This window comes from Orycteropus afer, unplaced genomic scaffold (assembly GCF_000298275.1).
Source record: "Orycteropus afer afer isolate SDZICR_OR568_19922 unplaced genomic scaffold, OryAfe1.0 scaffold00147, whole genome shotgun sequence".
Lineage (NCBI taxonomy): Eukaryota > Metazoa > Chordata > Mammalia > Tubulidentata > Orycteropodidae > Orycteropus > Orycteropus afer.
The window spans coordinates 776,256-793,242 of record NW_006921734.1 but is presented as its reverse complement, the minus strand read 5'-3'; the positions used below and the strand labels follow the sequence as shown (position 1 = coordinate 793,242).

Sequence of the window (16,987 nt, the reverse complement as noted above, 5' to 3'; positions counted from 1 at the left end):
ACACAAGTCAATCCATAACAGAAGGTCTCTAGGTAAGCCAAAATTTTCCTTGAGAAGGACTTTTCCTTTAAAAATAAAAATCAGTCCCTAAGTGCTTTTACAAATGCTATTATAAAAAGCAAACCTGCTGTCACTGAGTTGATTTATTTACAGTTACCACAAAATTTAAAAAACATTTTGTAAGTTCAGGAAGAACGCTCATGAAATCTTAATGGAATAGCCTTGTGGAAAATGACTGCTTTTCCTAACAAGTTGTTTACTCTTTTACAACTCTTCTCCAATGAATATTCAGATCTGTTTCCTTATCTTTTTCCATGGACTTCACACTCCAAACAAACAAAGAAAACCAAACTACCATCCAGTCGACTCTGACTCATAGCATTCCCCTTTGGGCACCCAAAGCAGTAAATCTTTACAGAAGTACATTGCCCAGTCTTCCTTCTGTGGAGTGGCTGTTGGGTTTGAACCACCAACCTTCTGGTTAGCAGTCAAATCACTTAGGCACTATGCCACCAGAGCTCCTTACACTATGCTACAGAAAATTCAAAAGATCTAGAAAAAGTAAACCAAATGAGCAAAAGAAGGCAAGTTTATATTCACACAGCAAATAAAAATATAAATTCAACAAAGAATAGGAATGAATTACAAATATATGAAACTCTATTATTAGCCAAGAATCTGCTCAATTAAAAAAAGCATCAACCTGCCTCCAGTTAAGTAGGTAAAATACCTTATGAAACTAGCAAGGACATAGAGCTTTAAAAAAACTGTAAGATTCTTACAGAAGTAAAAATACTAACAAAAAGTCAAGAGTGTTTCATTTCTCACTCTGAAACACATTTAACATTTTAAAAAGACACTAGAAAGCTTGTTAACCTAAAAAGTGACCTCCTTTGGAATTATTCTTATACTCAAATTCTCTTCACAATTCCATTCACATAATTATAGAATCATAGAGCTAAAAGGGACCTCAACATGTCATCTCACTCATTCCCCCTCTACGGTGACTCTCAAATGGCCTCAGGAACAAGACTTATAACTAAAGACTATCTTTGGTACAGCCACCATTCTTACAAGGCTCTTATTTTCCATACTGGTTAATTTTCAATATTATTAAGAACTCAGGTACTACATGGTTCACTGGTAAGAATAATACATGTACAGTACTGCATATGGGTAATAATCTTATTTCTTTATAAATTTTCAGGAGCTCTAGTGACATAGTACCTAAGGCATTTGACTTATTTTGAACTTTATTATCCATTAAAGTCATGTTCTGAAAAAAATATTTCATGGCATGGGAAATTATTATGATATGAAAACTGAAAAAGTCAGGCACAAAAGAGTATGTAAGTAAAATGGCAGAATAGGCAGACAAGTTCCATAGACCCTCTTCAACAAAGAAAAGAGAAACCAATTGACAGAGATACAGAAGATAATCCTGGAGCCCTGAGCTTTGAAAGGAAGGATACAGAAGTGGATTAAGCACCAACTAGTAGAAAAACCTGAATGAAAATAGTGAGTGCAGAGACAATTAGACAAGTGGACTGTCAGCTACTCTGATGGCACCAACAGCCTGAATATATCCAGGTGGTGTTGGGACCTGAGAATTGACCTAAAGATCAGCCCTGGTCACCAAGGGCTGCAGGGACAACTGCACTGGTGGCCTATGACTAGGAAGGGAAACAGCAAGGAGGGAGACAATTGAGCTGGGGACTTTCGGCTATCTGGAGGGTGCAGCCATTCTGTTTACAAGCAGTGGTCATTTTGGATATTTAAAGTGACTGAAGGTATAGCCATTTTGAATGCTTATAAGAGGTGGCCATTTTGGATATTTAAAGTGACCAAGGGTGCAGCAATTTTGAATCTTTACAAATGGTGGCCATTTTTTATTTTAAAGTGACAGTGTTCTCATTCAAATTCCAAGAACCTAAGACTAGGCTCTGTTTGCCAAAGATGGTGGGACATATGGGAGGCTGACAACAGGAAAGAAGATAGGTGGTGAGTATGTAAGCACTGTGAACTAGCAAATAGAGGAGCATAGCACAGTACACTGTTTACACAGATAACATACAAACAAAACAAAGAAAATGAAAATTGTGCGAAAGTTATCCAACATACAATCATCAATTAAATATAAACTCCAAAACATCACAATGCCTCAGAGACAACAGAGCATCACAGTCTACACAAAGAAGCAAGATGAAGCAGGAGAAACAAAGGGCCAGAATACAGATTCAAAACACATCCCTGAGGAAGATGCAGCATCGGAACTCCCTGATAAGGAATTCAAAAGAATTATATTTAGGTACCTTCAACGAATTGAGAGACAGATCAAGGAAAACACTGACAAAATTGAGAAAACCCTAAAATAATTTCAAAAGTCAATACAAGGACAAAATGACAAAATAAATGAAAAATTAGAAATGATACAAAATCTACACACAGAAATCCAGAAGATTAATACAAAATTTTCAGAAATAGATTAACACATTGAATGGGCAAAGGAGTAGAACTGAATCAATGGAAGACAGAATTAGTGAGATTGAAAGCAAATACCTCAATACTTCCTCGGAAAGTGATCAATCAGAAAAAAAGATCAAAACAAAATGAAGAAACTCTAAAGTTCATGTGGGATACCATCAAAAGGAATAAGCCACATGTATTGTAATTCCAGAATAAGAAGAGACAAATAAAACCATAGAGAAAATTGTTGAAGATTTGTTGGAAGAGAATTTTCCTGATATGATGAAAGATGAGAATATATGCATTCAAGAAGTCCAATGAACCCCAAACAGGATAGACCCCCCCCAAAAAAATCACCAAGATATATCATCACCAAACTTACCAAACCTAAAGACAAAGAATCCTGAAAGTAGCATGGGAAAAACAAAAGTTACCTACAAAGAGCAACCAATAAGAATAAGCTCGGATTTCTCAGCAGAAACCATGCAGGTGAGAAGGCAATGGGATGGTATATATAAACCCTGAAAGATTAAAATTTCCAACCAAGAATTATGTATCCAGAAAAACTGTCCCTCAAATATCATGGTGAAATTAGGACATTTCCAGATAAGGAAAAATTAAGGGAATTTGTTAAAACCAGATTAACCTTACCAGAGAAGGTACAGGGAATCCTTTGGACAGAGAAGCAACAACAGCAAACAACAACTGACCATTAACACACATGATGATATAACCCAGAAACCAACCCAGCTATGGAAATATCCAAAGTAAATAAGCCTATGGGATTGTAAACAGGGAACCAGAGACATTAATTGACAAATAAGGACAACTACAAACCAAAAAATGAGCTCTGGTAGCATAGTGCCTAAGGCACTTGACTGCTAACCAGAAGGCTGGCGGTTCAAACTCACCAGCCACTCCTCGGAAGCAAGGTTGGGCAATCCTACTTCCGTAGTGATACTGCCTCGGAAACCCAAGGAGGGGTCACTATGAGTCGGGCCGACTCGACGGCAAATAACAACAACAACAACAAACCAAAAAGAGGGAAAAAACTGTGTCGTTACAGAACTTTTAGATGGTAGGGAAGTCAAGACAACTACAAGATAGAATGGACTGTTCTAAACTTGGGAAGAAAACTATAAATCACAGGGTAACCTCAAAGAAAAATGATAAACCTTCACATCAAAATCAAAAAGAGGACCAGCACAAATATTTAGTAAATACTAAAACAATAGCAACAAAGGAAGTGATAACATGATTCGTAAACAAAACGAGCTCAGCAAAGTAAATTATATGGAACAAAGAAATCAATACTACAAAAAAGCACATAATAAAATGACAGGAACAAATTCATACTTTTAGATAATTACATATCTGGCAAGGGACTTATCTCTAAGTTTTATAGAAAACTCCAACACCTCAACACCAAAGGAATTAACAATCCAATTGAAAAATGGGCAGAAGACTTGAATAGACACTTCACTAAGGAAGATATTCAGGTGGCCAGCAAACACATGAAGAGATCCTCATGATCAGAGAGATGCAAATCAAAACAACGAGATACCATCTGGCCCCAGCACTGAGGGCAAGGTTCAATGAGATAGAAAATAACAAATGCTGGCAGGGATGTGGAGAGATTGGGACTATCATACAGGACTGTGAAGTGATACAACCACTGTGGAAAACAGTCTGGTGATTCCTTAGATAACTGGAATTGGAGATACCATTTGACCTAGCAATCCCATTACTAGGTATATATCCTAGAGAGGTGAGAGCCAGGACAGGAACAGATATATGCACATCCATGTTCATCACAGCACTATTTACAAAAGCAAAAAGATGGAAGCAACCCACGCCTATCAGTGGAAGAGTGGATGACCAAACTACGGTACACACACAATGGAATGCTATGCAGCATTAAAGAATAATTTAGAGTCTGCAAAACACCGCAGAACAGGGATGAACTTGTAGGACATTATGCTGAGGGAAATAAGTCAATCACAGGACAAATGTAGTATTAGTTCATTATTGTAAAAAGTCAAGTAAGGTTTATATATGAAAGGAAACTTTGCTGGTTGCCAGGGATGGGAGGGGAGGGAACACTGAAAAAAAAAAATGCATTGACCCATGTTACTTCAGTTTTGTGTATTTCACTGTACATATATTTCAATAAAATGCACTTTAAAAAAAAGAGTGTGTAAGTATAAATTATGATGCCATCTATGGGTTCATTGTTGTTATATGCCATAGGGGAGAAAAACATATAGGACATTTAGGGTTTTGTTTTGTGTTTTAATATATTGTCTGGGCCAATTCATCAGCACAGAAAGACAAAAAACACTGTAGACAATGCTTTACCTCTGAATCAAAACTGTGTATCTTCAATAAGGCAATGAAATTTTAATATGCTGACTAGGATATAATAAGTTTAATAAAGAATCCTATCAGGCATATGTATTGAGAGACCGGCCATACAAAAGAAGTAATGGGGAAGAAATAAATTAGTGACATTCTGCTATTGAGTTGATGCTGACTCACAGCAACTCAATACGACACAGCAGAACTGGCCCCTAGGGTTTCTAAGGCTGTAAATCTTACGGAAGGAGACTGCCTAATCTTTCTCCCAGGGGACGGATGGTGGGTTTGAACCACTGTTCTTTCTGCTCACAGTTGAGTGCTTAACTACTGTACCATCAGAATTCTTCTACAATAACAAGGGTAAGAAAACGTTTTCTGTAAAGGTACAGACAGCAAACTACTTCAGGCTTTCCAAACCATACCATCTCAGTTGAGACTACTCAGCTCTACCCATGTAGCATGAAAGCAGTCATAGACAATACATAAACAAATGGGCAAGGCTGTAGTTGCAATAAAACTTTGTTTACACGAATAGGCAGCAGGTAGATTTGGCCTATAGATTTGGCCAACCCCTGCACTAGAATGTCAATGCTATAAAAGCAGGATCTTCTCTGGTTTATTCACTATGCATAAAAAGCATCTACAAATAGCAGACTCTTGATACATATTTGTAAAATAAATTGCTTATTGAATAAGAAAAAATAATTTCAAACATCAATTAAGTCTCCATTCCTTTTCATTCATATTTCTAGAAAAGAAAGAGGTCATTATAGAAGTACTTAACTTATGTATAACTTACAACCAAAAGCTAATCTGAAAATTAAAATTAAATTATGAATATGGTTAGACAAGTCTCCAAAAGAATAATGAACCCATAATTTAATTCAACTACTTAAAAAATAAACAGATACTGATGTTTTATAGGAACATAACAGAAAAACTGTGTACAAGGAAAAGAAAATAAGTTCCAAATTCAGGATGAATCCTCTAGGAAAAATTTCCTCTATTATTCCAGTAACATGAAAGCCCCTTTTACTTTTCCCAGAGGGTCTCAAAAACCCATGAGATTCATGGCAGATTATAATGGTCATTATAGCCAATAATACATGACAGAGGGCTGTAAGGTCAGGAGGAAATAGTCATTTGAGTAAACAAAAAGCCTCTGCAAATAAGCATTTTCCAGACCAAGAAGGATGAAAATAATTTCTACTTGAATTGTGGAATCAGTTTCTTTGCCATTGGTCACTCAACCAAATGGTTTCTTTCTCAACTGAGATATGGAAATTAAGATTCAGAACACTATTTTCTCATATTAGAAGAAAATTGATACTTACAGATTTTCTGATATCTTTTGAAGAGAGATCAATCAACTTCTTGTTCATGGACCACTCCTCATCAGATTCCACTATGGCTTTCTAAGAAATAGCCATTTGTTAAATGAAAATATAACATATCAGCAAATACAAAGAGACAATTTAAAAATAAAGTCACACGGTGAATTAATTACACAGTATATTATACATGATAGATCAATACTTGAAATTGAAACTTCTTGGCTTTTTACAATTCTATGTTTATAAAAAATATTCTTTCACTCTCTTAACTTGTACTAACTGCAGTTCAACTCCACATGCAAAAACCATTCCCTCCTATATTCATAGCAATCTACTCAAAATCATTTAGTTTTAGTGCTCTTTTTCCACACATCAAGAGTAATTTATATGCTTTCTGGTAATCAAGGACTTAAACTGTTACTGCCCATATACCAAAAAAAAAAAAAGAAAGAAACTCACAAAAGTCACTGCCATCAATTCATTTCCAACTCATAGTGCCTAAGGCATTTGACTGCTAACCGGAAGGCTGGTGGTTCAAACCCACCAGCCACTCCTCAGAAGGAAGGTCGGGCAATCTACATCCATAATAATACTGTCTCAGAAACCCAAGGTGGGGTTGCCATGAGTTGGATCCAACTCAACAGCATTGAGTTTGGTGTTTGGTTTGTGGTTTTGGCCCATATAAACCACCACCACCCCCCAGAAAAAGAAACCACTGCCACTGAATCAATTCCAACTCATAGCGGGCCCTGTTGGGTTTCCAAGTTGGTAAATCTTTACAGACATAGACTGCCTCATCTTCCTTCTACAGAGCAGCTGGTGGGTTTGAACCACCAACTTCCTGGTTAGCAGTAAAGTACTGTATACACAGAAGTGAAAATACAAGGAAAAAAGCACATGAAAATGGTACTCTAATACTTTGTAGACTAACCAATATGACTACTATTTATGGTAAAAATTTAACAGAAAGAAAACACAGGGTGATGAGTGTAAAATAATCTTGTTATTGTATAATACTTTTATTAATGAGACAGATTTTAAAAATGAAATTAACATTCAAATAAGTATAATTTAAATACATCAGATATACTGCTGTTCACTATTTAAACAGCCTGGGTTGCTTAGTTTGACATTGTAATGTTGAGCACTCAATATAAAATTGAAGCCAAATCAAATAAATACGGCATCATTAGTGATCAAATAAAAGATTTAGTGTGGAGGAGAAAAATGACACACCATTGTGTTAAGAGATGACATTTCTATCACCTTGCATGAGCAACAGTGGCTGCTGATTGTGACTCCTTGTACCTCAAAAGCTTCTAGTCACAATCACCTAAGACACTATTGAGGGAATACAAAAAACACAAAAAAAGAATAGTGATCTCCTTCTCCTCTAACATCTTACTAGAATGAATCTTTCAGATTATCTGGCTTATTCTCCTAACTTTAATAGCCTAATTCTTCAAATCAAATAATCAAATTTGTTTTGAAGATTTCCTTAATCTTAACAGGTTTTATAACACTTTTCATTAGAATTTATAGTCCACAATAATATATCTTATCATTCTGTACTGTCTTAATATTTAATCTCCAAAAGTCTTTATTCATCATTCATAAAATATCACATTCCTTTTTCTTTGCATATGTTAATAGTTCATATATGGTTCTACATTTATACATTTATACATTTATTTATAGTCTATAAATTCCTATATAGTGTATTCAGCTCAGCAATAAATACTGTTTAATGAAAGCTGCTTCAAAACTACAATGACATTTAATTGATTAAGGACACTAGTCATTTATTACATGTCCAAAAATTTATGCTAAGGTTGGAAATTTGTTTTATTTTTACAAATAGTATCATGAGGTATTACATACTAAAATTTATACTAAAAGTTATCCAGCAATTGTAATTTGTACTATCTGTATTTGTTACTATCTTTGGCTCTAGTATATTTCAATAATCAGTTCTCTACAGTTATAACCACAATTTTGATTTGAAAGTACTTCAAGGTAAAACCCTGATTTCACATGAGAAAATAAAATAGAAATTGTAATTTATCATTTGCGTATATATCTTAAAAGGTCAAAATGAAATCTCTACAGAAACTGATACTGCAGAATTTTTTTGTGCTCAAATTAAATTCAAAATTTTTTATAAGTATATATATATGGGAGAAAAGATACATGAATAAAGACAACTGTATTCATAAAACAGAATTACAGCAAAAAATAAGTGCCCATGTAAAGATGATAGTAAATACCTTAAAATAGATGGGAGCCATATCACCCACTTCCTTTGGAAGAGGAATGCATTCATAAACCATATGATACTGTTTCTTCATATTCATATTAGTTTCCAAAAATATGCAGTCTAACCCTTTATCTTCAAACATCTTTACCAATGATTTTCTGAACATCTGAGGAAAGAATGAGAGCTAAGTAAATAAAACAGAGGAGATCCAACAGATGAAGACAATAAAAAACATAATACACAGGAATCAAACTGAATCTATGGAAAGAGATAATGGAGAAGCTCAATATCATCAGCCGGAACTAGGCCAAGAGCTGACCAGGAGCTGACTATGGAACTGACCATCAGTTGCTCATATGCAAATTCATGCTGAAAGTAAAGAAAATTAAAAGAAATCCATGAGAGCCAAAATACGACCTTCATCATAACCCACCTGAATTTTGATACCATCCAAATAATAGATTTGACACACTGAACATCAGTGACCAAAGATCAGATGAGTTGTGAGATGATATCAAGAACATCATGCATGAAGAAAGCAAGAGGTCAGAAAAGGAAGGAAAGGACAAAAGTGGATGTCAGAAGACAAACTTGCTCTTGAAGGTAGAGTAATAAAGTGAATGGAAGAAATGATAAATAGAAGAGCTGAAGAGAATATTTCAAAGAGTGGCTTGAGAAGACAGAGTAAAGAACTACAATGAAGTATGCAAGGTCCACATGTATAGTTGTCATTTATGTTGTTGAAAAACCGTATTTGCAATGAATAAGTTGTTGGTCTTGCAAAATTCTATCATATGATCTGTGGCATCATTTCTATCACCAAGGCCATATTTTCACCCTACTGATGATTCTTCTTTGTTTCCAACTTTTCCATTCCAATCACCAGTAATTATCAATAGAGTGATTGCATGTTTGGTCAATTTCAGACGGCAGAAGTTAGTAAAAATCTTCAATTTCATCCTTGGCTTTAGTGTTTGGTGTGTAAATCTGAATAACAGTAGTATTAACTGATCTTCCTTGTAAGCATATGGACATTACCTATCACTGACAGCATTGTACTTCAGGATTGACCTTGAAATATTCTTTTTGATGATGAATGTGACGTCATGCCTTTGAATTTTGGTATTGGCACAGAATACTGAAAATACCAGGAACTACCAGAAGAATGAACAAATCTGTCCTGGAAGAGGTACAGCCAGAATGCTCTTTAGAAGCAAGAATGGACAACCTTTGTCTCATCTACTTTGGTCATGTCATCAGGAGGGACCAGACCCTGAAGAAGGATAACATGCTGTGTGTAATAGTTAAGGTTATGTGTCAACTTGGCTGGGTCTGTTTTGAGTGGCTGGGCAGCTGAATGTAGTGATTCTCAAATGATGAGACTGGTAATCAACTGCATTGAATATGCTATGAGCAGCTGAGTAGCTGTCTTAGGGATGTGGTCTACTTCCAGTATATAAGAAGCTGCTCTGAGAGAGGTCTCTTAACTTTTTGGCACACTCAAACCCTGCATGTAGCTGAGTTTTCATTCAGTGTCCTGCCGATCTTGGGACTGTTTCTGGACTTGAACTAGTGGCCTGTCATGCTGCTTAGTAATCTTGGGACCATACCATTTTACTTGTTGACCTCAGGTTTGTCAGCCTCAGCAGTCAGCATCCATCTGAGTTGAGAGAAGCCCCCAGCTTCAGTGGATCGGGAGCAAGAGGCAGAGCTGAACTCCAAGACTGAGGAACCTTAACTCAACCCCTAGAGCTAACATTTTGAACTTGGACTTCTAGCCTCCTAAACAGTAACAGAATAAATACCTGTTTGCTACAGCCATACATCTGTGGCATGTCTGTTATAGCAGCACTAGATGACCAAAACAATGGGTAAAGTGGAGGGTCAGCAAAAAAGGGGAAGACCTTAAACAAGATGGATTGACACAGCAGCTGTAATGATGAGCTCAAGCATAGCATGGATTGTGAGGATGGTGCAGGACCTGGCAGTGTTATGTTCTGTTGCATATATGGTCTCTATAGGTCAGAGCTGACTTGGCACCTAACAACAACAACATGCCAAAGAAACAGTTGTTTGTTGCAGATAATTGGTTGGAGCTTGGACTTGTAGTCCAGCATGTTCATATGTATTCACAGAACATCCCCTGTGATGCAGGATGGAGCCAAAGTTTAGGAGAAAGTAACTGCAGGCTGGGAGCCAGAGGCCAAGTTTCCCCACATTACCATGTTCTAGTATGAAACACAAAGGTGTCTGAGAATTCTAAATTGACACTTGGTTTTGTAGGGCATTTTGAAGGTGCATTTGTCTAAGTTGTTGTTGTTGTTGTTATGTGCCGTCGAGTTGGCCCCGACTCATAGCGACCCCTCCTTGGGTTTCCGAGGCAGTATCACTACGGAAGTAGGATTGCCCAACCTTCCTTCCGAGGAGTGGCTGGTGGGTTTGAACCGCCAGCCATCTGGTTAGCAGGCAAGTGTCTTAGCCACTATGCTACCAGAGCTCCCATTTGTCTAAGTAGGAAGACAAAACATATTTTATTTTGATTATATCAGTTTGATTTATAACTTTTTAACATTTTAATTACTTTTTTTATTTTAAGATAAATATAGGAGATCTGGTAACGTAGTGCCTAAGGCATTAGACTGCTAACCAGAAGGCTGGTGGTTCAAACCCGCCTGCCACTTCTTGGAAGGAAAGTTGTTGGGCAATCTACTTCCATAGTGATACTGCCTCGGAAACCCAAGGAGGAGTCACTATGAGTCGGGTCCGACTCGAGGGCATATAACAACAACAACAATTATAGATTCACATGTAGTTATAAGAAATAATACACAGAGATCCTATGTACCATTTACCTAGTTTCCCCCAATGGGAATATCATATAAAACTATAGTACAATATCAAAATACACAATACACAATACTGTATCAAAATACAGTAAAGATATAGAACAGTTCCCAAGTCATAAGAATTCCTCCTATGCTTTTTAGTCAAACCTACCCCCTCTCATCTCTTTCCTACCTCTCCAATCTCATCTTGAACTCTTGACAATGGATTAATCTGTCCTCTATTTCTTTATGTCTGTCATTTCAAACATGTCACATGAGAAGGTAAACATGGGTATACAGGTGGATAGATGGGTGGACAGGCTGAACTAGTAGGTATGTTTATGAAGTGGGGAGTGTACCCAAGAACATGTATAGGGTTGGCAGACAATGGTCCTATAAGTTCATGTGTATGATCTGAATTCCCAGGTGTATAATAGAGCTGACAAGGGACAAGGCTGTAGTCACTGCTTGGTCACAGCCAGCTACCCAGAGGGACCAAGAAGTTGAACCTGTGGGCTCAGGCCCATAGTCGCAGGCGACATCAAGCTCAATTGGCGTAACATACTACACAAAACATTGTTCCACCTCCTACTTTGGCGAGTAGCAACTGGGATCTTAAAAGCTTGCAAGCTGCCATCTAGATGCAATGATGGGTCTCTCTGTGTCGACAGCAAAGAAGAATGAAGAAAACCAAAAATTCATGGAAACAATTAGTCCTAGTGACTGGTACACCATCCAATCTGCAGCCTATACGACTATGAGACCAGAAGAACTAGATGGTGCCCAGCTACTACTGTTAACCACTTGGAAGGGGATCTATGTAGGAGATCCTGGATAGAGAGGGAGAACAATGTGGAACAAAACTCAAAATCATTTGGAGAAAAAAAAAAAGGGGGGGGGGAGCAGGTTTGCTGGACCGATAGACCCTGGTAGAACCACTAAGACTATGGCCCCTAGCTGTCCTTCAGGTCTGGAATTGAACCCACACCTGTGGCTTCCACCCAAACAAAAGACAGGCATATGAGTTGAACGTTTACCTGAGGTAGATACACTCCTTGGAGAGAGCAATCATGGGAGAAAGATGGGTTGTGCATGCACAGGAAGACAGCTCAAGGGGCAGCAGTGCATGGAGGGATGGAATTAGGGAAGAGGCAACTATCGGGAGGAAGTGGGAGGGGAGCTGTTGCACTGTAGTAAATTGTAGTCAATGTTATGAGACAAAGTGTATGTAAACTTCTGTATGGAGAATGAATTTGTTCTGTAAATTTTCACCCAAATCACAATAAAAAAATAATAATTTTTAAAAAAAGAGCTATAATGAAATTATTTATATAAAACAATATGCTTTTTCCTCCTTACCAATTTTCCATAATGCAGCTGCCTTGCAAAATATATTAAACTATAATGCAACATGGACTAGAATATACCACACCTTTGAACAAATTAATGATTTGATCTCTCCATTTTTCACAACACCTACAAGATTATCTGACATTCACAAATTCAATATTTGTTGGACTTAATACACTTCTACTTTATTCACCTTAATGTTTCCATCAAGTAGCTTAATTTGTTATAGAATAAAAAGTGCACACTGGATTCCTATAAAATTATTTAAATTTTTTTCACACTGTATTTTACTGTTAAATGAGTTGTACATGTAAAATTTTTTTAAGAAGTTCTTCCAGGAAAATTCTAAATTAATTCTGGTAACTAAATTTACAGTTTCCTCTTTAAATTACTTCTGGAACTGGCATTTACCAAGAAAAAAAAGGTTTTTTTCACATTAAGTCGTTGGCCACATTTCTATACTTACTTGACCATGGATACATTAAAATAATCTGCCCTTTAATTTTCAAAACATAACCCTAAAAAATATAGGGAGTAAGAGACTGAAGTTCATGAAATGCAGTTAAAATAGCTCTTCCTTTCACATCTTTATCAGCACAATATGGAATAGTATAGACATTAGAATTTCTGGGAGATGAATATTTGTTCTAATTTCATAACCTAAAATCCCTTATTAATCTTGTTCAAATCAAACATTCTACTTATAGCCATAGGAATCCTAGCCCTGCAACCACATTCCTAAGATCATAAAACCAAGACAGGAACAAGCCCACAAGATAGAGCAACCACTTTCCTTAGAAAAGAAAGAAACACTGTGAAAGAAATAATGCAAATATAAATTTACTACTTTAGAGCATTTCCTGATAACAGGCCATTCTTGAGATGTCTTCCAGGTCACTATCTGTGGCCAGCGTTAACCAGTTTTGGAGCCTGTGCACCGCTCCCTCCCTTTACCACTTGATGAACTAAGATGGACCAATCCAAGACGAGACCGAGACTCAGACCAAGAGCAAACAGCAGACTGCATATGCACCTAGCCTGAAGGAAGTTGAGGTCTATGTTAGGAATTTATCACAACCTTGTTCTACTTCCTGACCTTCACAAAAGGGTTAGGATTTTATGAATACCTGCCTGTACAAGGTCTTTTGAAATCACGTATCCCATGGCCTTAAAAACTACTATAAAAACCCCTAGTTTGTAAGGGTCGAGGAGACACACATGGTGTTGCCTCCAGCCTCATGTGTGTCCACCTTGCAAGGTTACTATCCTCTTACTACATTTTTCTCTGAGCTACAGCTGACTTTATAGTCATTACTCTGGAACCCAGTCTGCAACAGACACAGTCTTTTTTGAAGTGTTATAATTTTCACCGTTTCCAGCAAAGGGTCCCTATAACCCTAACCAGTTGTTATTCATTAGAAAAACAAGGATTTTTGCTTCTTTCCTTTGGTCATTATGAGGTCATGAAATAATCACCACAAAATCACAGCAGCACAGAAGGCTAATTCTGTCCTAAGGAAATATGGTAACTACTGAATATAAACTGTGAACTCCAAAAATTTCATTTTATTACCTGAAAATTTCTTTCCTTTTGGCTGGAATTTATTAGCTTACTTGCAGTAAGAATGATTATCTGTTCTTCTGGTTACCTAGTGCCGCTCTGACAATATACCACAAATGGGATCCTTGAAGAAACAGGAGTTTATTCTCTTACAGTTTGGAGGCTTTAAGTCTGAGTTCAAAGTGCCAGGGGGCTGGGTGAAAGCCCCTCAACCTTGGGCTTCAGCTTGGCCTCCTGCTCCCAGCTCACTAGAGCTAGAGGACTTCTTCACTCATACAGCTGCTAGCTGCTGAGACTGACAAGCCCAAGGCTGACAAGTAAAAAGGCACAGTCCCGATGTCACCAAACCACACAGCAGGCCATTAATGCAACTCCATTAAAGGTCCCAAGGTGGGCAGAGCATGCAGGCTGCTAAACAGCAACACGGCTACATGCAGGGCCCAAGCATGCTATAAGCTAGAGACCATTCCCAAAGCTGCTGCTTATATACGGGAAGCAGACCACATTCCTAAGGCAGCTACTCAGCTGCTCACAGTAGATTCCACCATGGAGCTGATTATCAGTCTCATCATGGGGAAGACTACATCCAGCTGCCCAGCCACTCAACCAGGCCCAGCCAAGTTAACACACAAACTTAAGTACCGTAACTACTTATAAGCACTCATTACAAGTCTTAGATTAAGTTTTTAAGTAAAATAATTATTACTTTATCACAACACTAAATACATAAAAAAAGACAAAGAAAGGTGTTGAATGGTGGCAACATGATCCACAGATATGTACAACTATGTACAAATATGTACAAGTGTTTAAGTTCAGAAAGTAAAATGACTAGATGAAGGATAAAACCTCCTGGAACAACACAACAATACTTTGCAAAAACCATTCATGATTTTCAAATTGCTGTAATTAGCATTATCAAGCTGACCTGAATTTCCTCCCAGATGTCCTCATCCAGTAAGTTAGCTGCTTTATGGTGCTGTAAAGGGACTATCAAGCAATGCCCTTCAGTGAGAGACCAGAAGTTGGGTAAACATAAATAAACCTAAAGAAAAAAAAATTCCAAAATGTAATTGCTATTTTCCTCAGTTGTAACAGAGAGCCTCTAATGGGGAAAAATGACTAATATTTAATAAAGTATACTTGCTATATACAGTATTTTTATTTTAATATTTTCAAAGATGTTATCAAAATGGTTTCAATAAACTAGAAATTTATATCACAAGTCTCAATTTTTACTTAGACATCAGATAAAGGTTGTTGTTGTTATTTGCCGTTGACCAGCTCATAGTGACCCCTCCCTTGGGTTGTTGTTTCCGAGGCAGTATCACTACGGAAGTAGATTGCCCCATCTTCCTTCCAAGAAGTGGCTGATGGGTTTGAACCACCAGCCTTCTGGCTAGCAGTCAAGTACCTTAGGCACTACACTACCAGAGCTCCTAGATAAAGGTTAATTTTACCTAAAGGCAGAATGAACAACACTTTACCCTTGATCTGAGGGAGCTATAGGCTGTAGAGCCCCTTGCAACATCACAATTTTCTCAAGAATAAAAAGATACATGGCCCAGTATGGTAGTCTAATTGATGTCTATAAATTGTTGTTGTTATGTGCTGTCGAGTCAGCCCTGACTCATAGCGACCCCTCCTTGGGTTGCTGAGGCAGTATCACTACGGAAGTAGATTGCCCAACCTTCCTTCTGAGGAGTTGCTGGTGGGTTTGAACCGCCAGCCTTCTGGTTAGCACTGAAGTTGTCTTAGGCACTACGCTACCAGAGCTCCTATAAATTAGGCTCTCCTTTTCTTGTGGTACATTGGTTAAGACATTTGGCTACTAACCAAAAGGCTGGTGATTTGAACCCATCAGCCGCTCCATGGAAGAAAGATAAGGCAGAATGCTTTTGTGAAGATTTACAGCCTTGGAAACCCTATGGGGGATGCTATGTGTCAGAATCGATTCGATGACAGTGAGTTTTCAGTTTGAGTCTCTCATTAGCTAAGGCAAGAGAATAAACTAAGAGGGGCAGACTATGTACTCCGGATTGCTTTACTGATCTGGTTAAGGTCTATCTATTTACATATATGGGAGCTCTGGTAGCGTAGTGCCTAAGGCACTTGACTTCTAACCAGAGGGCTGGTGGTTCAAACCCATTAGCCACTCCTCGGAAGGAAGATGGGGCAATCTACTTCCGTAGTGATACTGCCTCGCAAACCCAAGGAGGGGTTGCTATGAGTGGGGTCCGACTTGATGGCACATAACAACAACAACATTTACATACATGAATTACCTAAAAGCTGATGTTATTTTCCATCATATGCAACCAGTCTTTAAAATTTATTTTATAAAAGATCAATTAGTATGTACACAGTGAACACAAGATTTCATGAGGAGCATAAAGAATATTCTGCAAAACGGTTCTATCTCATTGTCTATTATTTCTTATTAGGTTTTAGCTAGAAATATTTTGCATGGCAGATAACTTTTATTTATTTATTTTACAAAATAAGGAAAATTTTTGAAAGTTTACTAAGAGAAGACAAAGTAGGAGTAAATGTGGATTTTTACCTAAATTTACGGTAAGATCACAATTCTTGAAAATATCCACAATTAAAAAAAAAAAAAGTCATGGGAAGATTTAATTAGATGCATGTAGGCATCTAATTAGACTTAAAAATAAAATATTGACATAAAAAACTAAGCTACCGGAGGCAGGGCAAGATGGCGGACTAGGCAGAAGGATTGCACAGACCCTCTTCAACAAAGAAAAGGGAAATCAATTAACACAGACACAGAAGATAATCTTGGACCCTTGAGCCTTGAAGGAAAGGATGCAGATTT

General features: G+C 37.4%; 1 protein-coding gene across 1 annotated transcript in view; it reads right to left on the bottom strand.

Annotated features, from left to right (window-relative positions):
- CWF19L2 (CWF19 like cell cycle control factor 2) overlaps positions 1–16,987 on the bottom strand; it is a 140,308-nt gene that overhangs the window by 7,071 nt on the left and 116,250 nt on the right. Inside the window, exons 14-16 of the mRNA XM_042781669.1 lie at positions 15,080–15,196; positions 8,426–8,581; positions 6,159–6,239 (exon numbers count right to left, since the gene is read on the bottom strand). Coding sequence (XP_042637603.1) covers positions 6,159–6,239; positions 8,426–8,581; positions 15,080–15,196 — 354 coding nt within the window. The remainder of the gene's footprint in view (positions 1–6,158; positions 6,240–8,425; positions 8,582–15,079; positions 15,197–16,987) is intronic.